We start from the raw sequence: 23,997 nt of genomic DNA on the forward strand, positions 1-23,997 counted from the left end.
TTATTTATTTATATTTTTGTTTATTTTTATTTGTTTACATTTTATTTATTTTTTAAATTTATTTATATATTTTGTATATGTTTATATCCTGTTTGGGGGGGTGGGGGGTGTGGTTTGCGAGAATCTGCCATATCATTGGTGTGAGGTTTCTGTGTTCCTCACACCTCTCACCATAGAGGTCCTTCTCTTTTCAGGTTCATCATGGCGGAGCTCCTCCAGACGGAGAAGGCGTACGTCCGAGATCTGCACGAGTGTATGGAGGTAAGGTGGTATCTGCGTGTCACCTGGAGCTGAATTGGGGGGGTCACTTCCTCCCGGGGTCACCTGTTCCCTTCTCTTCCAGACCTACCTGTGGGAGATGACGAGCGGCGTGGAGGAGATCCCCCCGGGAATCCTCAATAAAGAACACATCATCTTCGGGAACATCCAGGAAATCTACGACTTTCACAACAAGTAGGTGTCCTTCATTCAGGAGCCCCTCCCCCCCCCCCTCGTGTATTCATGTGTAGGGGCCCTTTAACCACTTCAGCCCCGGACCATTTGGCTGCCCAAAGACCGGGCCACTTTTTGCGATTCGGCACTGCGTCGCTTTAACTGACAATTGCGCGGTCGTGCGACGTGGCTCCCAAACAAAATTGGCGTCCTTTTTTCCCCACAAATAGAGCTTTCTTTTGGTGGTATTTCATCACCTCTGCGGTTTATTTTTTGCGCTATAAACAAAAATAGAGCGAAAAAAAAACTATTTTTTAATTTTTCTATAATAAATATCCCCAAAAATATATAAAACAACTTTTTTTTCCTCAGTTTAGGCCGATACGTATTCTTCTACATATTTTTCGTAAAAAAATCGCATTAAGCGTTTATTGATTGGTTTGCGCAAAAGTTATAGTGTTTACAAAATAGGGGATAGTTTTATGGCATTTTTATTAATATTTTTTTTTACTAGTAATGGTGGCGATCAGCGATTTTTTTTATCGTGACTGCGACATTATGGCGGACACATCGGACACTTTTGACACATTTTTGGGACCATTGTCATTTTCACAGCGATCAGAGCTATACAAATGCACTGATGACTGTGTAAATGGCACTGGCAGTGAAGGGGTTAAGTGTGTCCTAGGGAGTGATTCTGTTAGGGGGCGTGGCTTGCCGTGACACGTCACTGATCGATGCTCCAGATGACGGGGAACAGACGATCAGTGACACTAGGCAGAACGGGGAGATGTTGTGTTTGCCCTCGCCTCTCCCCGTTCTTCAGCTTGCGGGACACCGGCGGACATCGGGCCCGCGGTCACGGAGCAAATTAAAGGGGACCTATATATACGCCCATTTGCGCAGCTGTGCCATTCTGTCAACGTAAAAACTCGTGCAGCGGTCGGCAAGCGGTTAAGAAATAAGTCGGGTCCAATCAATGAGTAGGCAGCCTCCGCTCTTATTCATCCCAAAGGTGTTCTATCGGGTTGAGGTCAGGACTCTGTGCAGCCCAGTCAAGTTCCTCCACCCCCAAACTCGCTCATCCCATGTCTTACAAAAAATATATATTTTTATAAAAAATAACAAAAAAAAGGAGGGGGTTTCCATCTGGGGCCCTGGGGGCCTCCGGACCCCTAATAAAAAAACATTTTATTTTTGTTAAAGGGGGTTGCCATCCGGGCCCCTGGGGACCTCCGGGCCCCTTACAGGTGTACTGCTTGTAACCCCCTGATGGCGGCCCTGCTCATAGTACATGGCTCCTCCCACACAGATCTGACCCACAATCCTCTCTGTTCCCTGCAGCATCTTCTTGAAGGAGCTGGAGAAGTACGAGCAACTCCCGGAGGACGTCGGACATTGTTTCGTCACGTGGGTAGGTGACAAGCGACTGTTTTATAGGTCGTCTTTTATAGAAATTGGGGAGATCGGTCTCCAGACCTTAATCCCATAGAAAATGTATGGGGGAGGAGCTGAGACTTCAAGCCGCCAAGAAACCTTCAGGATTTAGAGAGGATCTGTAAAGAAGAGAAAATCCCTCCTGAGATGTGCGGAGACCTGATCACCAACTACAAGAAACGTCTGACCTCTGTGCTTCCCAACAAGGGACCTCCCCCAACTACTAAGGAACCTCCCCCGACTACTAAGGGACCTCCCCCAACTACTAAGGGACCTCCCCCAACTACTAAGGGACCTCCCCCAACTACTAAGGGACCTCCCCCAACTACTAAGGAACCTCCCCCAACTACTAAGGAACCTCCCCCGACTACTAAGGAACCTCCCCCGACTACCAAGGGGGTCTAATACTTCTTTTCCTCCATTTATAACATTTGTATCATGTGATCTCTCTGGAGTTTTGGTTGATCTTCTGTCTCCATCATATAAAATGCACCTATGAGAAAAATTATAGACCCTTCATTTCCATGTAACTTATACAATCTGCAGGGGAGCCAATCAGAAGGCTTTCACACTGAAGCGGTGCGCTAGCAGGAGCGCTCCAAAAGTCCTGCTAGCCGCATCTTTACTGCGGTATAGGAGCGGTGTGTTCACCGCTCCTATACCGCGCCTTCCCATTGAAATCAATGGGAAACCGCGGTATTAACCCTTTTTCGGCCGCTAGCTGGGGTTAAAACCTCACCGCTAGCGCCCGAATATCGCGGTAAATACGACGGTATAGCGGCGCTACAAATAGCGCGGCTATACCGTCACCGCGGCTACACAGCCCAATGTGAAAGCAGCCTAACGTCCGCCTGTCCATGGATGTGGGATGTTCCGGGGGGCTTGTTATATTATTTGGGGCTCCTCTGGCCATTCAGTACATGTAGTACTGCAGTGTGGGATGTGCTCGGAGGCGCTCGGAGGTATCCAGGACCAGCGTGGAGCACAAATGGCCGGCATTTGAGGCCGTTCGTAACTCAGCGGGACTGCCTGTAATTAGAATAGATTATAATAGAAAATAATATAATGAAAGAGAACTGAATATACCGTATTTATCGGCGTATACCGCGCACTTTTTTCCCCTTAAAATCGGGGGGAAATCGGGGGTGCGCGATATACGCCGATCCCCGCTGTCTAGAGCCGAGCCGAGTGTACTGCGCACTCGGCCACGCCCCTGCAGCCACGCGAGAGGAGCCGAGACAAGCCGAACACACAGGAAATCCGGCTCCTCTCTGCGCCAAATCCAAAAAACAAACACCGCTGCAACCCCGGGCAAGGTGCGGATGGACATCCTGGACGGAGGCCGCAGACGGACACCCACAAGGGTGGACGGACCCCGCGCAAGGCCGCCGATGGAGGGAATATAAGTTTTCTTTTTTTCCTTAAACTACCTTTCTAAGCTTGGGGTGCGCGTTATACCCCGATAAATACGGTGGTTGAAAATAAAGGAATAAAATAGAGAAAAACAGAATAGATTAGAATATAACATATAGAGGAGAATATAAAATAGAATAAAACAGAATAGAACATTTCTTTATCGTACATCACGGGACACAGAGCGGCATATTCATTACTATATGGGTTATATGGAGTACCTTCAGGTGTAGACACTGGCAATCTCAAACAGGAAATGCCCCTCCCTATATAACCCCCTCCCATAGGAGGAGTACCTCAGTTTTTACGCCAGTGTCTTAGGTGTTAGTCATGGTTTAGCTTGCCTCCGCATCCTTGGGATTAGGTGAGCTACCGGTTCTGTCCAAAAAAGCTTCAGCGCTAAAGTGGTCAGTAACCGGACCCCAAACCCTTGGGGTATAGCCCATAATGCTTTTCTTTTTAGAGAGCTGGACCCTGGGCCCAGAACTTAGAAACCTTTGGGTACCTAAAGTTTTCTGTTGCCAGGGTGCTATATGGGCCCAGGACAGTGGATCCTTCATAGGAACCCAGGGCCTGAAGGTCTAGACATCCCCACGGAGATGGGGGAAGATTGGGCCTCTTGCTTGGCAAAGTCCTGCGGCATGGAGCAGGTAAGTGAGGGGAAAACTTGCGGAACTTGGTTCTTAGCAGGTTTTTTTCTGGGGGGTCACAGGGGACATGCCTAAAGTTATGCACTGCATCTGGCAAACTAGTCACATATCATAAAGATAGGATGGCTCTCTATGTATTATTCCCCATAAGATGTGACCTCCCTTGTAGTGTTGGAAAAGCATTGAGTGGGGCCTGTGTTATATAAAAATATATGTGTGTGTCAGAGAGCTTTGCTTACCTGCAGGCCTCCAGGCGATGCTCCATTCAGTCTTCCTCCTCAGAGCCTGCAAGCAGGCAAAACGCTGACCTCCTCATGGTTCCAGGCTGCAGGCTGCAGTTTGCTGGAACAGAGAGGTCCCTTCCTCCCAAAATCCCCCCCCCTCCCCCTGTCGGGAGGGGCATTTCCTGTTTGAGATTGCTGGGGGGGAAGGGCGGGTCAGTGGCTTAAAGGAAGGGGCGGCCCTTCCTTGTTTGTTCCATTCAATACTTTGGAACTGAGGAGAAAGACCAGAGCGGCAGCACGGGGCGCCGAGGACACACAGTGGCCAGAAAGGATATTGCAGTCTTCAGAGGACTGTTTTTCAAGCCTAGAAATAGGCTGTTTCTTTTCCATCTCATAGTTTTTCTTTGCAATACTACTCAGGGGGACAGAATGTTTTTTCTTTCCTGGATTTGAAACAAAAACGAAAAAAAAAAAAAAAAAAAAAAAGTCATCTAGGGAAGAGGAAGCATTTTTTATCCCCCAAACAGGTGTTTGGGCAATTAACTTTTATAGTTCCAAATACCAATAGGTAGCAGGTGTACCTCGGTATTGTACCATGGCATCCGGGTCAGAGGGTACAAGAGGTGGGGATTCCCCCAGAGAGTCTGAGGTCTCAGACATATGCCGCTGCTTTCCCTACAGGGAGCCTTGGGGCCATCGGGATCTGGGGCTGGAGCTGACGCGGGTCAGTCCAACCCTAAGATGGTCACGGAGGAGGTATTACTCACCTCTTTAAAAGAGATGCAGAAAAGGCTATGCGGGGCAGTAAGCGGAATAGATCTCCGTCGCCCGAGCGCGGACCCTCAGAAGAGGAGGTCCTTTCCTCAGGGGAATTGGACGACCTCTTGGACAAGGACCAAGTAGGTTCAGGGATCGAAGATCCGGATACAGAGGAGTCTGGGGCAGTCTCCCTGAGGGAGAGCTGGTGGATTCAAGGATTGTCGGACTTGGTCCATAGGGCATTCAACTTGCCAGTACCAGATCTCCAGGTATCGACGGTTTCAGCTTTGGGCTCACTGAGGGCGCCTCAAAGCAATGCTGTGTTTCCGATCCATCCTCTATTAGAGGGAATTTTGTTCCAAGATTGGAACAAGCCAGATAAGATCTTCTTACCACCTAAAAGGTTCTCTGTCCTATATCCTATGGAAGAAAAATTTTCCAAAAGATGGGCTACTCCTGCAGTGGACGCAGCCATCTCATGTATTAACAGATCGTTAACATGCCCTGTAGAAAACATACAGGTGTTCAAGGATCCAGTTGATAAGCGCTTGGAAGCACTACTTAAGAACTCCTTCACTACTGCAGGGGCAGTAGTACAGCCAGCTGTGGCTGCGATTGGGGTCGCTCAAGCATTATCGGATCAATTTAAGCAGATGCTTAAGCTTATTCCGGCCCAGCAGGCAGAAAAATTTTCGGATGTCCCTAAGGCCATATGTTTTACGGTAGACGCAATCAAGGATTCTATCCAGCAAGCGTCACGTTTATCGTTATCCCTTATCCATATGAGAAGACTCTTATGGTTAAAAAGCTGGGAGGCTGAGCCCCCATGCAAGAAGCTCCTGGTAGGGTTCCCCTTCCATGGAGGACGACTCTTCGGAGAAGACCTAGATAAATACATTCAGACCATTTCAAACGGCAAGAGTACTCTCTTGCCAACTAAGAAGAAGGTTCAGGGACCTGCGTTTAAACGACAGTATTCCCCTGGGCAGGGGCCCTCTAATGCCAAGCAGTATCGACGGCCTCCTGCAAAAGCAAACTTCGGCTTCAACAGCAGATCACAAGGACAGGCTGTTAGAGGCAAAAGGCAGTGGTTTCGCAAACCAGCAAAACCAGCCCCCAAGCCAACCTTATGAAGGGGCGCCCCCACCCACGAAGGTGGGGGGAAGGCTGCGACTCTTTTCAGAGATTTGGGAAGCCAGCATTCCCGACGAGTGGGTACGGTCTTCCGTGGCCACAGGCTACAAATTAGATTTCCTAAGGTTTCCTCCTCCTCATTTCCAGAAGTCGAGGATTCCAAACGATCCGGAAAAGGGAGCCGCATTAAGATCGGCATTAGATCATCTACTTTCCCAGGAAGTAATAGTAGAGGTACCAGTCCTGGAACAGGGGCTGGGTTTCTACTCCAACCTATTCATCATCCCAAAATCCAATGGAGATGTCAGGCCAATTTTGGACCTAAAGATGGTAAATGCATATCTAAAGATCCGCTCATTTCGGATGGAATCCGTGCGGTCAGCAGCTGCCACACTCCAGAAGGACGACTTCATGGCGTCCATAGACATAAAGGATGCCTACCTTCATGTTCCAATTTATCAGCCACATCAAAGATATCTACGCTTCATGGTGGCTTCGCGTCACTTCCAATTCGTGGCGCTTCCCTTCGGGTTGGCTACGGCCCCCCGGGTGTTCACGAAGGTCCTAGCTCCAATCCTAGCCAAACTAAGGATCCAAGGGGTCACGATCCTAGCATACCTGGACGACCTCCTAGTCATAGATCACTCGTCTCCCGGCTTGGAGCGAGCAGTGGCCCTCACGGTCCAATACCTCGAGAGGTTCGGCTGGGTCCTAAATCGAGAAAAGTCAGCTTTCCAGCCCACAAGGCAGTTGGAATATCTCGGCATGAGATTAGACACAGAACAACAAGGAGTGTTCCTACCTCTGAGGAAGGTAAAAGCCATCAAGGAATTAATCCTACTGGTTCTAAGCAAGAAAGAACCGACTATTCGCCTATGTATGAGGTTACTAGGCAAGATGGTGGCCACATTCGAGGCGGTACCATACGCCCAGAGCCACACTCGCATCCTACAGGCAGCCATCCTGTCAGCATGGAGCAGAAGGCCACAGGCCTTGGATATCCCGTTGCCGCTCTCATCAAGAGTCCGACAAAGTCTGTGTTGGTGGTTAGACCCCCAGAATCTACTGAAGGGGAAGTCTTTCAGCCCAGTGGCTTGGAAGATAGTGACCACAGACGCCAGCCTGACGGGCTGGGGAGCAATTTTGGATGGTTGCACTCGCCAAGGTACTTGGGCAAAGCCAGAGAAGCAGTTGCCCATCAACATCTTGGAGCTCAGAGCTGCTCGACTAGCCCTCAGGGCTTGGACGTCAAAATTGCAGGGGTTCCCGGTGAGAATTCAATCAGACAATGCCACGGCCGTGGCATACATAAATCACCAAGGGGGAACCAGGAGTCAAGCCGCTCAGAGAGAGGTGAGCTTGATTCTCCTATGGGCAGAGGCTCATGTGCCCTGCATATCGGCAATATTCATTCCAGGAGTGGACAACTTTCAGGCGGACTTCTTAAGCCGCCAGACTCTATGGCCGGGGGAATGGTCTCTGCATCCACAAGTCTTTCAAGCACTCTGCCAAAGATGGGGAGTGCCGGACGTGGATATCATGGCATCGAGACTCAACAAGAAACTAGACAGGTTCATATCCCGTTCAAGGGATCCAATGGCCTGCGGAACCGATGCGTTGGTTTGCCCTTGGCATCAGTTCAAACTTCTTTATGCGTTTCCCCCGCTCCAGTTACTACCCCGCCTGCTGCGCAGGATCCGGGTGGAGCACATACCAGTCATCCTGGTAGCTCCAGCATGGCCCAGAAGAGCATGGTACTCACTAATCTTAAGGATGGTAGTGGGAGACCCGTGGACTCTTCCTCTACGGCCAGACCTGCTATCGCAAGGTCCGATCCTCCACCCTGCCTTACGGCATCTAAATTTGACGGCCTGGAAGCTGAATCCCTGATTCTCAGGGGTAGAGGTCTGTCTCAGAAAGTAATCTCTACCCTAATCAGAGCCAGGAAACCGGTCTCTAGGGTGATTTATTACAGGGTCTGGAAGGCCTATGTAGGCTGGTGTGAGTCCAAGCGATGGCTTTCTCGCAAATTTACCATCGATAGAGTATTAAGTTTTCTCCAGCTAGGAGTGGATAAAGGATTGGCATTAAGCACAATCAAAGGACAGATTTCTGCTCTGTCAGTGTGGTTTCAGCGGCCGCTGGCCACCCACTCGCTGGTTAAGACCTTCCTTCAAGGGGTCTTACGTATTAGACCTCCAGTTAAATCCCCGCTTTGTCCGTGGGATTTAAATCTTGTTCTGTCAAGTTTACAGAAACAACCGTTTGAGCCGTTGGCTGATATTCCTTTGGTTCTACTGACAAGGAAGTTAGTATTTTTGGTTGCCATAGTTTCCGCAAGAAGAGTTTCGGAGCTGGCAGCCTTATCCTGTAAGGAACCATATCTTGTTTTTCATAAGGACAAGGTCGTTCTCCGCCCTCATCCTTCCTTCCTACCGAAGGTTATATCCAGTTTTCATTTGAACCAGGATTTGGTATTACCATCCTTCTTCCCTAAACCTACTTCCAGAAAGGAAGGGTTGCTGCATACCTTGGATATTGTCAGGGCCATGAAGGCCTATCTTAAAGCTACAAAGAAGATCCGGAAGACAGATGTGCTGTTCATTCTACCGGATGGGCCCAAGAAGGGGCAGGCAGCTGCAAAGTCCACCATTTCTAGGTGGATTAAGCAATTAATCACTCAGGCCTACGGCTTGAAAGGGTTGCCTCCTCCAGTATCATTAAAGGCTCATTCTACTAGAGCCATGGGCGCCTCCTGGGCAGCACACCACCAGATCTCTATGGCTCAAGTTTGCAAGGCGGCAACCTGGTCTTCTGTCCACACGTTTACAAAATTCTACAAGTTGGACGTAAGAAGGAATACTGATACAGCCTTTGGGCAGGCAGTGCTGCAGGCTGCAGTTTGAGACCCTCGGATTCCGGGGGCTCCTCTTGTTTGAGTTAAATTTAAAAATTTTATTTTTCTCAACTAAGTTGGATTTATTATGATTTGAGTATATCTCTAAATTAAATCCTTTTGTCTTGGAGATGTTCTCCCTCCCCTCATTGTAAGCATTGCTTTGGGACATCCCATATAGTAATGAATATGCCGCTCTGTGTCCCGTGATGTACGATAAAGAAAAAGAGATTTTTAATACAGCTTACCTGTAAAATCTTTTTCTTGGAGTACATCACGGGACACAGAGCTCCCACCCCTCTTTTTTGAGGACCATTTTGGGAGGCATACTGCTTGCTACAAAACTGAGGTACTCCTCCTATGGGAGGGGGTTATATAGGGAGGGGCATTTCCTGTTTGAGATTGCCAGTGTCTACACCTGAAGGTACTCCATATAACCCATATAGTAATGAATATGCCGCTCTGTGTCCCGTGATGTACTCCAAGAAAAAGATTTTACAGGTAAGCTGTATTAAAAATCTCTTTTTTAATAATATAGTCAAGATAAAGGCCCAGATTCACGTAGATCGGCGCATCTCTGCGGCGGCTTAACATATCCGATTTACGTTACGCCGCCGCAACTTAGACGGGCAAGTGCTGTATTCTCAAAGCACTTGCTCCGTAAGTTGCGGCGGCGTAGCGTAAATCGGCCGGCGTAAGCCCGCCTAATTCAAATTTGGATCAAGGGGGCGTGTTTTATGTAAAACTACTGTGACCCGACGTGATTGACGTTTTTCACAAACGGCGCATGCGCCGTCCGTGGAAATCTCCCAGTGTGCATTGCTCCTAATAAGCCGCAAGGACGTCATTAGTTTTGACGTGGACGTAAATTACGTCCAGCCCCATTCACGGACGAGTTACGCAAAGGACGCAAAATTTTCAAATTTCGACGCGGGAACGACGGCCATACTTAACATTGGTACGCCGCACTTATGCCACCATATAGCAGGGCTAACTATACGCCGGGAAAAGCCGAACGTAAACGTCGTAACTTTACTGCGTCGGCCGCGCGTACGTTCAGGAATTCGCGTATCTAGCTAATTTGCATACTCGACGCGGAATTCGACGGAAGCGCCACCTAGCGGTCAAAAAAAATGCAGTTTAGATCCGACGGCGTAAGAGACTTACGCCTGTCGGATCTAATGGATATCTATGCATAACTGATTCTAAGAATCAGGCGCATAGATACGACGGCGTGACTCAGAGATACGACGGTGTATCTGGAGATACGCCGTCGTATCTCTTTTGAGAATCCGGGCCATAAAATAGAAAAAAATAGGATAAGATGGAATAGCATAAAATAGAAAATACTTGGAATAGAAAAGGTTAAAACAGAATAAACTATATAATTCAATAATGCAATATAATAAAGAATAGAAAATAAAATGAAATGGAACGAAAATAGCCGTCTTCTGAAACTCGAATATAATAGAAAAAAAACAGAATAGATTGAAAGGAAAAAAGGAAGTAGAAAATTAAAGGAATGGAGGAATAAAAAATAGCATAAAACAGAATAGAATAAACAGAACAAATATAGCTATCTTCTGAAATTTGAATCTCGAATTTCATGTGGATTTGAAAATGACAAATATGATGAAACTTAATGATTGTTTAATGAACGAATCTGAAATGAAATGAATTGTTTTAGTCATGCTCAATCTCTATAGACGATCTTCCTTCCTTTCTTCCCTTTTTTCTTTTTCTTTTCCTTTTCCTTCTTCCTAAACTCTAATTTATTTTTACATGAAGTCATACTGTATACATACTGTTGGGTTATACTGCCCCCTAGAGGAGGACTGGACACAATATCCCAGGATACCCTTTATTAGACATGTGCAGACTGGAATATTTTGTTTCGTTTTTTCGTTTTCGTTTTGGAAAATAAATTTATTTAGTTACTCCCGAAAATCCGTTTTTCGTTGGGGAATAGCTTTCGTCCGAAAATCCAATAATACTTGGTTTCTGTCGAATGGTCAAAAGAATATTCGCCGGAACGTTGAATCTTTGTTGGTTACTGTCTAATGGTCAAAAAATATTCGACGGAACGTCGAATCTTTACGCCGAATCGTACATTTCCGTTCGAATATTCCGCCTACAAGAATTCTAATGTTGTATGACTAGTAATAATGTCGAATCTATTCTCTATAATGTCGAATCTATTTTCTCATAAATCAAAATCTATTCTCTGTAATGTTGAATCTATTATTTCTATAGTGTCGAATCTATTATTTCTATAGTGTCGAATCTTTTCTCTATGATGTCGAATCTTTTCCCTATAATGTCGAATCTTTTCCCTATAATGTCGAATCTTTTCCCTATAATGTCGAATCTTTTCCCTATAATGTCGAATCTCTCTATATCAAATTTTTACCGCAACGAAAACGAAAATAAAGCATTTTTATGTCGGATCTTTCGGTTTTCGTTTCTTGCACTTTCATTATCGTTTGTTAAAACGATAACGAAAAAAACAGATTTTCGGACGAAAATGCATTCTAACGAAAGCGAATGCACATGTCTACCCTTTATCCAGTTAGCTGTCCTCTGTACATTCGATGTCACATTGTCTCTCCCCTGATCTTTTATCCTCTGTACATTCGATGTCACATTGTCTCTCCCCTGATCTTTTATCCTCTGTACATTCGATGTCACATTGTCTCTCCCCTGATCTTTTATCCTCTACATTCGATGTCACATTGTCTCTCCCCTGATCTTTTATCCTCCGTACATTCGATGTCACATTGTCTCTCCCCTGATCTTTTATCCCCTGTACATTCGATGTCACATTGTCTCTCCCCTGATCTTTTATCCCCTGTACATTCGATGTCACATTGTCTCTCCCCTGATCTTTTATCCTCTGTACATTCAATGTCACATTGTCTCTCCCCTGATCTTTTATCCCCTGTACATTCGATGTCACATTGTCTCTCCCCTGATCTTTTATCCCCTGTACATTCGATGTCACATTGTCTCTCCCCTGATCTTTTATCCCCTGTACATTCGATGTCACATTGTCTCTCCCCTGATCTTTTATCCTCTGTACATTCGATGTCACATTGTCTCTCCCCTGATCTTTTATCCTCTGTACATTCGATGTCACATTGTCTCTCCCCTGATCTTTTATCCCCTGTACATTCGATGTCACATTGTCTCTCCCCTGATCTTTTATCCTCTCTCCGTACATTCGATGTCACATTGTCTCTCCCCTGATCTTTTATCCCCTCTCCGTACATACGATGCCCCTCCCCCCTCGGCCCCTCCTCTGACGTCTCGATCTCTCTTTGTAGGCGGATAAGTTCCACATGTATGTGACTTACTGTAAGAACAAGCCGGACTCCAGCCAGCTCATCCTGGAGCACGCCGGGGCCTTCTTCGATGTAAGTATTCCCCTCGTGTGATTGGCTGACGGGTGCGTTGTCATCGGCCTCCATCTGACCGACTTGCTTCTCTGCTTTACAGGAGATCCAACAGCGGCACGGATTGGCCAATTCCATCTCCTCGTATCTCATCAAACCCGTGCAGAGGATCACCAAGTACCAGCTCCTTCTCAAGGTACGAGGGACGGCAGGACGTCATGTAGGGCTGTGCGGGGCGACGTAACAAATAACCGAGGGGGGGGGGGTCCCCAAAGGGCCCCATAACAGCGGCACGTTTTCATGCGTTGAGGTGCATTGGATCAGGTTGTGTACCTCATTCAAAATGTAGGGGGCTGTAACGCACCTCAATGCCCAAATATGTCAGTGTTGGGGGGGGATTGCTTTCACAGCCCCCCTGTGACATGAACCCCCCCCCACATGCGCCCACAGATTTAAACCCCGGATGCCTCATTAAAAAGAACCTGTCACTCAGTGGCATCGCTAGGGGGTGGCTTCTGGGGCTATAGCACCGAATCTGTGGCCCATAGCCCCAAGTTTCTGAATGGGTCCCCAACCACTGGGCCGCAGCCTCTCTGCAGCCGGGCCGCATGACCTAGCGGGAGAGCGTGCGGGTCACAGGACAGAGCCGACGGGCAGAATGGGAGAGCCAGGGGGCCACATGACCGAGCCGGCAGGCAGAACGGGAGAGCAGAGAGATGACATCTCTCACCGCCATGATGTAAGAGGGGGGCTCTCTGGGGACCCTGATGTAAAGGGGGGGGCTCTCTGGGGACCCTGATGTAAAGGGAGGGCTCTCTGGGGACCCTGATGTAAAGGGGGGGCTCTCTGGGGACCCTGATGTAAAGGGGGCTCTCTTGGGACCCTGATGTAAAGGGGGCTCTCTTGGGACCCTGATGTAAAGGGGGGGCTCTCTGGGGACCCTGTGTAAGAGGGGGGCTCTTTGGGGACCCTGGTGTAAGAGGGGGTCTGTCTGGGGACCCTGGTGTAAGAGGGGGTCTGTCTGGGGACCCTGGTGTAAGAGGGGGCTCTCTGGGGACCCTGGTGTAAGGGACAGGCTCTCTGGGCACCCTGATGTAAGGGGCAAGCTTTCTGGAGACCCTGATGTAATAGGGGGGCTCTCTGGGGACCCTGATGTAAGGGGGGGGGGCTCTCTGGGGACCCTGATGTAAGGGGGGGTCTCTGGGGACCCTGATGTAAGGGGGGGCTCTCTGGGGACCCTGATGTAAGGGGGGGCTCTCTGGGGACCCTGATGTAAGGGGGGGGGCTCTCTGGGGACCCTGATGTAAGGGGGGGGGACTCTCTGGGGACCCTGATGTAAGGGGGGCTCTCTGGGGACCCTGATGTAAGATGGGGGGACTCTCTGGGGACCCTGATGTAAGGTGGGGGGACTCTCTGGGGACCCTGATGTAAGGGGGGGGGGGACTCTCTGGGGACCCTGATGTAAGGTGGGGGGACTCTCTGGGGACCCTGATGTAAGGGGGGGGCTCTCTGGGGACCCTGATGTAAGGGGGGGGACTCTCTGGGGACCCTGATGTAAGGGGGGCTCTCTGGGGACCCTGATGTAAGGGGGGGGGACTCTCTGGGGACCCTGATGTAAAGGGGGGGGCTCTCTGGGGATTTTCTCTTGTCGGTTTCGGTGTAACATTTCGCACTCGCACAGCGGCCGCTCTGTCTTCCCTCCCATTGGCTGCGAGGATGTAAAGTTTTCTGGTTGACAAACCTATGGCTTTTATTTATGGGAAGCTGCATTGTGTGTACAGAACGCAACGCTTCCACCATAAATATTTATATAGAGTACACCGCGCGTTCCCGGGTGTCTGCGCCCACCATGGTGGGGGAGGGGATTGTAAAATTCCAACTTCTCACACCTGGCATAACGGGATCTCTGTCCTGCAGGAGCTGCTGACGTGCTGCGAGGAAGGGAAGGGAGAGATAAAGGACGGCCTGGAAGTAATGCTCAGCGTGCCAAAGAGAGCCAACGACGCCATGCATGTCAGCATGCTGGAAGGTGAGCGAGCCGATCGATCCGATCCATAGAAATGTGTCACCGATGTTCATAGAGGGGGGAGGGGTCTGTGTCCATGGTAACCGGGGAGATCGCCTCTGATACTTTGTTACGTTTTTATTGAGCGGCACAAAGAGAGAAACAAAGTTATTCATGGAGGTTACCGGTGAGGTGAGCCGGACTTCCATTGTGAGGAGAAATCCACCAAATGGTTCAAGTGGAAGGTTCAGGATTTAAAAAAAAAAACTGAACCAACACTGAACACCCCCCACCCCCCGGTACTTACCTCCACAGGTGAACGCCGAACCCCACCCCCCGTTCCCACTGTACTTATCTCTATAGATGAACACCAAACACCCGCCCCACCCCCAGTCCCCACTGTACTTGCCTCCATGGGAGAATACGAACACCCTCCCCACCCTCCAGTTCCCGCTGTACTTACCTCCACAGGTGAACGCCGAACCCCACCCCCCGTTCCCACTGTACTTATCTCTACAGATGAACACCAAACACCTGTCCTACCCCCAGTTCCCACTGTACTTACCTCCACGGGTAAACACTGAACACCCCACCCCACCCCCCGGTACTTACCTCCACAGGTGAACGACGAACCCCCCCCCCCGTTCCCACTGTATGTACCTCTATGGGAAAACACCCGCCCCACCCCCAGTCCCCACTGTATGTACCTCTATGGGTAAACACCCGCCCCACCCCCAGTCCCCACTGTATGTACCTCTATGGGTAAACACCCGTCCCACCCCCAGTTCCCGCTGTACTTGGCTCCACGGGAGAATACCGAACACCCGTCCCACCCCCAGTTCCCGCTGTACTTGCCTCCACGGGAGAATACCGAACACTTTCCCCACCCCCAGTTCCCGCTGTACTTGCCTCTACGGGAGAATACCGAACACCTTCCCACCCTCCAGTTCCCGCTGTACTTACCTCTATGGGTGAACACCAAACACCCTCCCCACCCCCAATCCCCACTGTACTTGCCTCAATGGGTGAACACCCTCCCCACCCCCCAGTTCCCGCTTTGCTTCACCGCCCCCCCCCCCCGGTTCCCACTGTACTTGCTTCCACAGGTGAATGCCAAACCCCCCCGTTCCCACTGTACTTACCTCCACAGATGAACACCAAACACCCGTCCCAACCCCACGTTCCTACTGTACTTACTTCCACAGGTGAACACCAAACAACCATCCCCCCCCCCAGTCCCCATTGTATGTAACTCTATTGGTAAACACCCTGCCCACCCTGTACTTGCCTCCATGGGTGACCCCCCACCCTCACCCTCCAGTTCCCACTGTACTTACCTCCACAGGTGAACACCAAACACCCGTCCCACCCCTAGTCCCCACTATACTTCCCTCCATTCGTGATGGGAAAAATTAAATAGTAAACTAACACTGAGCACCCTCACCCCCTCCCCCCGGTTCCCACTGTTCTCCTGTTTCTGTGTGAACACCCTCCCCAGCCCCCGGTTCCCGTTGTACTTACCCCAAGGGTTGATGGAAAAAATCTAATGATAAACTAACGCTGAAAAACCCTGGGTGAACACCGAACACCCTCCCCACCCCCTGTCACTTCTCGCTGTACTTATCTCCATGAGTTATGGAAACAATAAAATGGTGAACGTACACCCTCTTCACCCCCTGGTTCACACTGTACTTACCCCAATGAGTGATGGAAAAGGGTTAACACCAAACACCCTCCCCAACCCCATTCCCCGCTGTACTTGCCTACAATATGTGGGTAATAGAAAAAAAAATGAAATGGTGAACACTGATCATCCCCCCCCACCTAATTTGTGTTGCAGGGGATGCCCAAAATCTGACTTACATCTTAGTGCAGACTTGGGGAAATCAGTGAGCCAATCACACAAGCAGAAAATTATTTTTTTTTGGGGGGTGTTTTGTATACCATATCTGTGTACAGAGTGCCCCCAGGTGGCCATATTGCATTTTACCGGAAAAGGAAAGGTATTTTATTTACACTCAATTACAGGAGGACTTGTGTAGCAATTATATATGCTGTAGTCTTCTTCTTTGTTTGCTATTTTTTCTCTCCACAACAGTGGAGTTACCCTTTACACATACCGTATGTATATAGAAGTGACCACACAATTTACACTCTTCTTGAGCGCCTCCAACAGCCAATAGTGTGAGGAATGCCATGATTGGATATTGGGGGGAGTGGAACTTTTAGGTTGGTCCTCAAGCTGCAGAGCAGTTTTTAAATCTAAATAAGATTCTGCTGTTTGTAACCTGTATGAATCATTTATTCTTGAACTGGCTTGTACCAAAAACCACAAAAAAAGTAACCTTTGTAAAATAAACAGAAATGAAAACGAACCCCAAAGATGGAAATGAGGGGGGTTAGGGTTTCCCCTTGAAAATAAGGCTAGGGTTAGGGTTTCCCCTTGAAAATAAGGCTAGGGTTAGGGTTTCCCCTTAAAGAATAGGGTTAGTATTAGGGTTAGGGTTTCCCCTTGATGAATAGGGTTAGGGTTTCCCCTTGATGAATAGGGTTAGGGTTGGGGTCAGGGTTTCCCCTTGAGGAATAAGGCTAGGGTTAGGGTTGGGGTTTGGGTTTCCCCTTGAAGAATAGGGCTAGGGTTTCCCCTTCAAGAATAGGGTTAGGGTTTCCCCTTGAAGAATAAGGTTAGGGTTTTCCCTTGAAGAATAGAGCTAGGGTTTCCCCTTGAAGGTTAGGGTTGGGGCTAGGGTTTCCCCTTGAGGAATAAGGCTAGGGTTGGGGTTTGGGTTTCCCCTTGAAGAATAGGGTTAGGGTTTGCCCTTGAACTCTAGGGTTAGGGTTTGCCCTTGAACTCTAGGGTTAGGGTTTGCCCTTGAACTCTAGGGTTAGGGTTTGCCCTTGAACTCTAGGGTTAGGGTTTGCCCTTGAACTCTAGGGTTAGGGTTTGCCCTTGAACTCTAGGGTTAGGGTTTGCCCTTGAACTCTAGGGTTAGGGTTTGCCCTTGAACTCTAGGGTTTGCCCTTGAACTCTAGGGTTAGGGTTTCCCCTTGAAGACTAGGTTTAGGGTTTGCCCTTGAACTCTAGGGTTAGGGTTTGCCCTTGAACTCTAGGGTTAGGGTTTGCCCTTGAACTCTAGGGTTAGGGTTTGCCCTTGAAGGCTAGGGTTAGGGTTTCCCCTTGAAGACTAGGGTTAGGGTTTGCCCTTGAACTCTAGGGTTAGGGTTTGCCCTTGAACTCTAGGGTTAGGGTTTGCCCTTGAACTCTAGGGTTAGGGTTTGCCCTTGAACTCTAGGGTTAGGGTTTGCCCTTGAACTCTAGGGTTAGGGTTTGCCCTTGAACTCTAGGGTTTGCCCTTGAACTCTAGGGTTAGGGTTTCCCCTTGAAGACTAGGTTTAGGGTTTGCCCTTGAACTCTAGGTTTAGGGTTTGCCCTTGAACTCTAGGGTTAGGGTTTGCCCTTGAAGGCTAGGGTTAGGGTTTGCCCTTGAAGGCTAGGGTTAGGGTTTCCCCTTGAAGGCTAGGGTTAGGGATTCCCCTTGAAGGCTAGGGTTTCCCCTTGAAGGCTAGGGTTTCCCCTTGAAGGCTAGGGTTAGGGTTTCCCCTTGACGAATAAGGCTAGGGGAATTGGAATTGGAAGAGGGACCTCCCCCAGAGGATTAAAGGTTAGAAGGCGGGTTCCCAAAGGTCACGAGGCGTGGCTGACCCACCCCCACCAAAGTGTACCGCCTACCCCAACTAAGTCGGGGAAAGTGCTTAGCGAGCGAAGCAACCTGCGCGTCCTACAAGTGGCCACACCCATGAGGAGCTGGAGGAAGTGTATTCTGTTTGGCGCATTTTCAGACATTGACAATCCGGATTGTGGCAGAAGTACCTACCTAACAAATGAAGTGTCCCCTTATCTGTGAATATCTTCTATGATTATGTTTCGGACAATTACGACATTACCATTTATTTGAATTTTTTCTAGGGTTTGATGAAAACCTGGACGTTCAGGGTGAGCTTATTCTGCAGGATTCTTTCCAAGTCTGGGATCCCAAATCTCTGATCCGCAAGGGGCGGGACCGACACCTTTTCCTTTTCGAGATTTCTCTGGTGTTCAGCAAGGAGATCAAAGACTCTGCAGGACACACAAAATATGTTTACAAAAACAAGCTGCTGGTAAGTCCTCCTGAATTGTGTACATTGCGCCTGACGAAACGCGCGCCAGCCTGGAGGACCACAATGTTGGCTCCCTGTTCTGATTGGTCAGAACCATAGACTTTGGATTCGGGCTGTCTTCTACTAATGCCCTATAGTGCAAGGGGGCCATCTCTTGCTGACCTCTCGTGCAAGGGGGCCCATCTCTTGCTGACCTCTCGTGCAAGGGGGCCCATCTCTTGCTGACCTCTCGTGCAAGGGGGCCCATCCCTTGCTGACCTCTAGTGCAAGGGGGCAGATCCCTTGCTGACCTCTAGTGCCAGGGGGCCCATCTCTTGCTGACCTCTAGTGCAAGGGGGCCCATCCCTTGCTGACCTCCAGTGCCAGGGGGCCCATCCCTTGCTGACCTCCAGTGCCAGGGGGCCCATCCCTTGCTGACCTCCAGTGCCAGGGGGCCCATCCCTTGCTGACCTCCAGTGCCAGGGGGCCCATCCCTTGCTGACCTCCAGTGCCAGGGGGCCCATCCCTTGCTGACCTCCAGTGCCAGGGGGCCCATCCCTTGCTGACCTCCAGTGCCAGGGGGCCCATCCCTTGCTGACCTCCAGTGCCAGGGGGCCCATCCCTTGCTGACCTCCAGTGCCAGGGGGGCCATCTCTTGCTGACCTCTAGTGCCAGGGGGGCCATCTCTTGCTGACCTCTGGTGCAAGGGGGCCGATCTCTTGCTGACCTTTGGTGCAAGGGGGCCCATCTCCTGCTGACCTCTAGTGCAAGGGGTCCCATCTCTTGCTGACCTCTAGTGCAAGGGGTCCCATCTCCTGCTGACCTCTAGTGCAAGGGAGCCCATCTCCTACTGACCCCTAGTGCAAGGGAGCCCATCTCCTACTGACCTCTAGTGCAAGGGAGCCCATCTCCTGCTGACCTCTGGTGCAAGGGGGCCCATCTCCTGCTGACCTCCAGGGAAAGGGGCCCCCATCTCTTACTGGAAGGGGGCATTACCATGACCACCAATATTAAGAGGTCCTTCTCCACTCACCACCATTGAAAGAGAAGGACAACTTCCATTAATCTCAAGCATGCCTATGGGTTTCCTGACAAGCGGCCCAACAGACACACGAAGAGCGCCCCCAGCAGGCTAACAATGCTGCTACTAATTACAATGACAATTTTTATTGCATTTTAGCCCAAATATGAGATGTGACGTCTTTTTGCCCCCAGATCTCATATATAAGAGGACCTGTCATGCTTTTTTTTCTATTACAAGGGATGTTTACATTCCTTGTAATAGGAATAAAAGTGACACCATTTTTTTTTTCAAGTTTTAAAATCAATAAAATAAAGTAAAATAAATAAGAAAAAAAAAAATAGTTTTTTAAAGCGCCCGTCCTGACGAGCTCACGCGCAGAAGCGAACGCATACGTGAGCAGCGCCCGCATATGAAAACGGTGTTCAAACCACACAAGTGAGGTATCGCCGCGCTAGTTCGAGCGAGAGCAATAATTCTAGCTCTAGACCACCTCTGTAACTCAAAACATGCAACCTGTAGAATTTTTTTAAACGTCGCCTATGGAGATTTTTAAGGGTAAAAGTTTGACGCTGGACATGAAGGCCATCAATTTAACATTATCTTTCATAATATAGAAAAAAAAGTTGGGCTAACTTTGTTTTGATTTTTTTCCCAACAAAAAGTGCACTTGTAAGACCGCTGCGCAAATACGGTGTGACAAAATGTATTGCAATGACCGCCATTTTATTCTCTAGGGTGTTAGAAAAAAAAAGTATAATGTTTGGGGGTTTCCAAGTCATTTTCTAGCAAAAAAAAAAATGTTTTTTTAACTTGTAAACACCAATAGGTAGATTCAGGTACGTCCGCGTAACTTTGCGGCGGAGTAGCTTAAGGAATTTAAGCTACGCCGCCGTAAGTTAGCGAGGCAAGTACATGATTCACAATGTACTTGCCTGCTAAGTTACGTTGGCGTAGCCTGAATCGGCGGGCGTAAGGGCGCCTAATTCAAATGTCTTTGAGGGGGGCGTGTTTTATGCTAATGACGCTTGACCTCACGTTTTTTACGTTTTTTTCAAACTGCGCATGCGCCGTGCGCCTACATTTCCCAGTGCGCATTGCGGCTAAGTACGCCGTACGGGCCTATTGATTTCGACGTGGACGTAAACGACGTAAATCCCGATTCACGGACGACTTACGCAAACGACGTAAAAAATTCGAATCTCGCGGCGGGAACGGCGGCCATACTTTAACATTTTTATTCCACCTAATAGGTGGAATAACTTTAGGCCTGCTAATGCCTTACGGAAACGGCGTAAATCGACTGCGGCGGCCGTTCGTGAATCGGCGTATCTCCTCATTTACATATTCTACGCCGACCGCAATGGAAGCGCCACCTAGCGGCCATCCGAAATATTGCAATCTAAGAGAGGATGGCGCAAGCCGTCGTATCTTAGATATGTTTAAGCGTATCTCTGTTTGAGCATACACTTAAACATAGGTCGGCGTAGATTCTGAGTTAGGTCAACTTATCTAGTGATAAACCGGCCTAACTCTACCTGAATCAACCTAACAGTCTGAAAAACAGGCTCGGTCCTTAAGTGGTTAAGAAATCTGTATACGATTTGATGCGACACTAAATGTATTGAAAAATCTGTTACATTGTTGCATACACTTTAAAATTAAGTATATAAAAGTTTCTGTTGAAGTTATTTTTTATTTTTATGGTAAAAAAGTGCCGTACGTTCACATCCACCATCTCCTCTCTCTCTCTCTCTCTTTTCTCTCTCTCTCTTTTCTCTCTCTCTCTCTCTCTCTCTCTCTCTCTCTCTATCTATCTATCTCTCTATCTCTCTCTCTTTTCTCTCTCTCTCTCTCTCTCTCTCTCTCTCTCTCTCTCTCTCTATGTCTCTCTGTCTCTCTCTATCTCTCTGTCTCTCTCTGTCTCTCTCTCTCTCTCTGTCTCTCTCTATCTCTCTATCTCTCTCTCTCTCTCTGTCTCTCTCTATCTCTCTATCTCTCTCTCTCTGTCTCTCTCTCTCTGTGTCTCTCTCTCTCTCTATGTCTCTCTGTCTCTCTCTATCTCTCTATCTCTCTGTCTCTCTCTGTCTCTCTCTGTCTCTCTCTCTCTGTGTCTCTCTCTCTCTCTGTCTCTCTCTCTGTCTCTCTGTCTCTCTCTGTCTCTCTGTCTCTCTCTCTCTCTCTCTCTCTCTCTCTCTCTCTCTCTCTCTCTCTCTCTCTCTCCTCCAGACCTCCGAGTTGGGGGTGACGGAACACGTTGAAGGAGACCCCTGCAAGTTCGCCTTGTGGTCGGGCCGGACGCCGTCGTCTGATAACAAGACGGTGCTCAAGGTGCGTTGCTCCATCCATATATAGCGGGGGAGGGGGGGGGGGGGGGTTTGTTCATATTTTCTTTATAATGGTCCACAATTAAACAACTTTTTTTTTTTTTATGGAAATCTGAAATATTGCAGAGGAATGTTTTGTATTCTCATTTTCAGCCAGTGGGTGGCAGTCCAGGTCCTTTTATTTTTTTTTCTGTTTTATAGTTCATCCAGTCCTGCAGTATTTTTAGCGGTGTGTGCGTCCCCGCTGAGGGGGCTTCCACCATTTCTTATCAGAGTCCCTCCAGCCTCACCCCCTAGATCTTGTGTGATTTATTAGTGACGTGTCAGCAGCACCCTGGCTGGCCTTCTGCCCGGGGAAGCTGCAGCTTGTAGTTCCTCCTGGGTGGGGCTTCTGCTGTATCTACAGAAAGATAAAAATCCAGAGAGGAAAGTGAACCTTAGATATTGTCTCTGCCCAATGGTGTCCAGTAGAGAGGTTGCCTGCAGGAAGGAACAGGTACTTTTGTAGGGTGTCCGGCTTTATTCCGGAAGGGACAGGTACTCTTGTAGGGTGTCCGGCTTTATTCCAGAAGGGACAGGTACTCTTGTAGGGTGTCCGGCTTTATTCCAGAAGGGACAGGTACTCTTGTAGGGTGTCCGGCTTTATTCCAGAAGGGACAGGTACTCTTGTAGGGTGTCCTGCTATATTTTGGAGGGGACAGGTACTCTTGTAGGGTGTCCGGCTTTATTCCGGAAGGGACAGGTACTCTTGTAGGGTGTCCGGATTTATTCCAGAAGGGACAGGTACTCTTGTAGGGTGTCCGGCTTTATTCCAGAAGGGACAGGTACTCTTGTAGGGTGTCCTGCTTTATTCCAGAAGGGACAGGTACTCTTGTAGGGTGTCCTGCTTTATTCCAGAAGGGACAGGTACTCTTGTAGGGTGTCCGGCTTTATTCCGGAAGGGACAGGTACTCTTGTAGGGTGTCCGGCTTTATTCCGGAAGGGACAGGTACTCTTGTAGGGTGTCCGGCTTTATTCCAGAAGGGACAGGTACTCTTGTAGGGTGTCCTGCTTTATTCCAGAAGGGACAGGTACTCTTGTAGGGTGTCCTGCTTTATTCCAGAAGGGACAGGAACTCTTGTAGGGTGTCCGGCTTTATTCCAGAAGGGACAGGTACTCTTGTAGGGTGTCCGGCTTTATTCCAGAAGGGACAGGTACTCTTGTAGGGTGTCCAGCTTTATTCCAGAAGGGACAGGTACTCTTGTAGGGTGTCCGGCTATATTCCAGAAGGGACAGGTACTCTTGTAGGGTGTCCGGCTATATTCCAGAAGGGACAGGTACTCTTGTAGGGTGTCCAGCTATATTCCAGAAGGGACAGGTACTCTTGTAGGGTGTCCGGCTTTATTCCAGAAGGGACAGGTACTCTTGTAGGGTGTCCGGCTTTATTCCGGAAGGGACAGACGCTCTTGTAGGGTGTTCGGCTTTATTCCAGAAGGGACAGGTACTCTTGTAGGGTGTCCGGCTTTATTCCAGAAGGGACAGGTACTCTTGTAGGGTGTCCGGCTTTATTCCAGAAGGGACAGGTACTCTTGTAGGGTGTCTGGCTATATTCCAGAAGGGACAGGTACTCTTGTAGGGTGTCTGGCTATATTCCAGAAGGGACAGGTACTCTTGTAGGGTGTCCGGCTTTATTCCAGAAGGGACAGGTACTCTTGTAGGGTGTCCGGCTTTATTCCAGAAGGGACAGGTACTCTTGTAGGGTGTCCGGCTATATTGTAGAAGGGACAGGTACTCTTGTAGGGTGTCCGGCTTTATTCCGGAAGGGACAGGCGCTCTTGTAGGGTGTTCGGCTTTATTCCAGAAGGGACAGGTACTCTTGTAGGGTGTCAGGCTATATTCTGGAGGGGACAGGTACTCTTGTAGGGTGTCCGGCTGTATTGTAGAAGGGACAGGTACTCTTGTAGGGTGTCCAGCTTTATTCCAGAAGGGACAGGTACTCTTGTAGGGTGTCGGCTTTATTCCGGAAGGGACAGGCGCTCTTGTAGGGTGTCCGGCTATATTCCAGAAGGGACAGGTACTCTTGTAGGGTGTCGGCTTTATTCCGGAAGGGACAGGCGCTCTTGTAGGGTGTCCGGCTTTATTCCAGAAGGGACAGGTACTCTTGTAGGATGTCCGGCTTTATTCCAGAAGG

At 49.0% G+C, this 23,997-nt stretch overlaps 1 protein-coding gene across 6 annotated transcripts in view; it reads left to right on the plus strand.

Moving 5' to 3' along the window:
* The window catches only part of KALRN (kalirin RhoGEF kinase), a 237,638-nt gene that overhangs the window by 24,800 nt on the left and 188,841 nt on the right, over positions 1-23,997 (plus strand). For all 6 annotated transcript variants that reach the window (XM_040358301.1, XM_040358299.1, XM_040358300.1 and 3 more), the window contains exons 9-16: positions 177-261; positions 344-453; positions 1,777-1,846; positions 12,269-12,358; positions 12,441-12,533; positions 14,255-14,366; positions 18,310-18,500; positions 21,730-21,831. In XM_040358301.1, coding sequence (XP_040214235.1) covers positions 177-261; positions 344-453; positions 1,777-1,846; positions 12,269-12,358; positions 12,441-12,533; positions 14,255-14,366; positions 18,310-18,500; positions 21,730-21,831 — 853 coding nt within the window. The remainder of the gene's footprint in view (positions 1-176; positions 262-343; positions 454-1,776; positions 1,847-12,268; positions 12,359-12,440; positions 12,534-14,254; positions 14,367-18,309; positions 18,501-21,729; positions 21,832-23,997) is intronic.

Source organism: Rana temporaria, chromosome 6, assembly GCF_905171775.1.
Source record: "Rana temporaria chromosome 6, aRanTem1.1, whole genome shotgun sequence".
Lineage (NCBI taxonomy): Eukaryota > Metazoa > Chordata > Amphibia > Anura > Ranidae > Rana > Rana temporaria.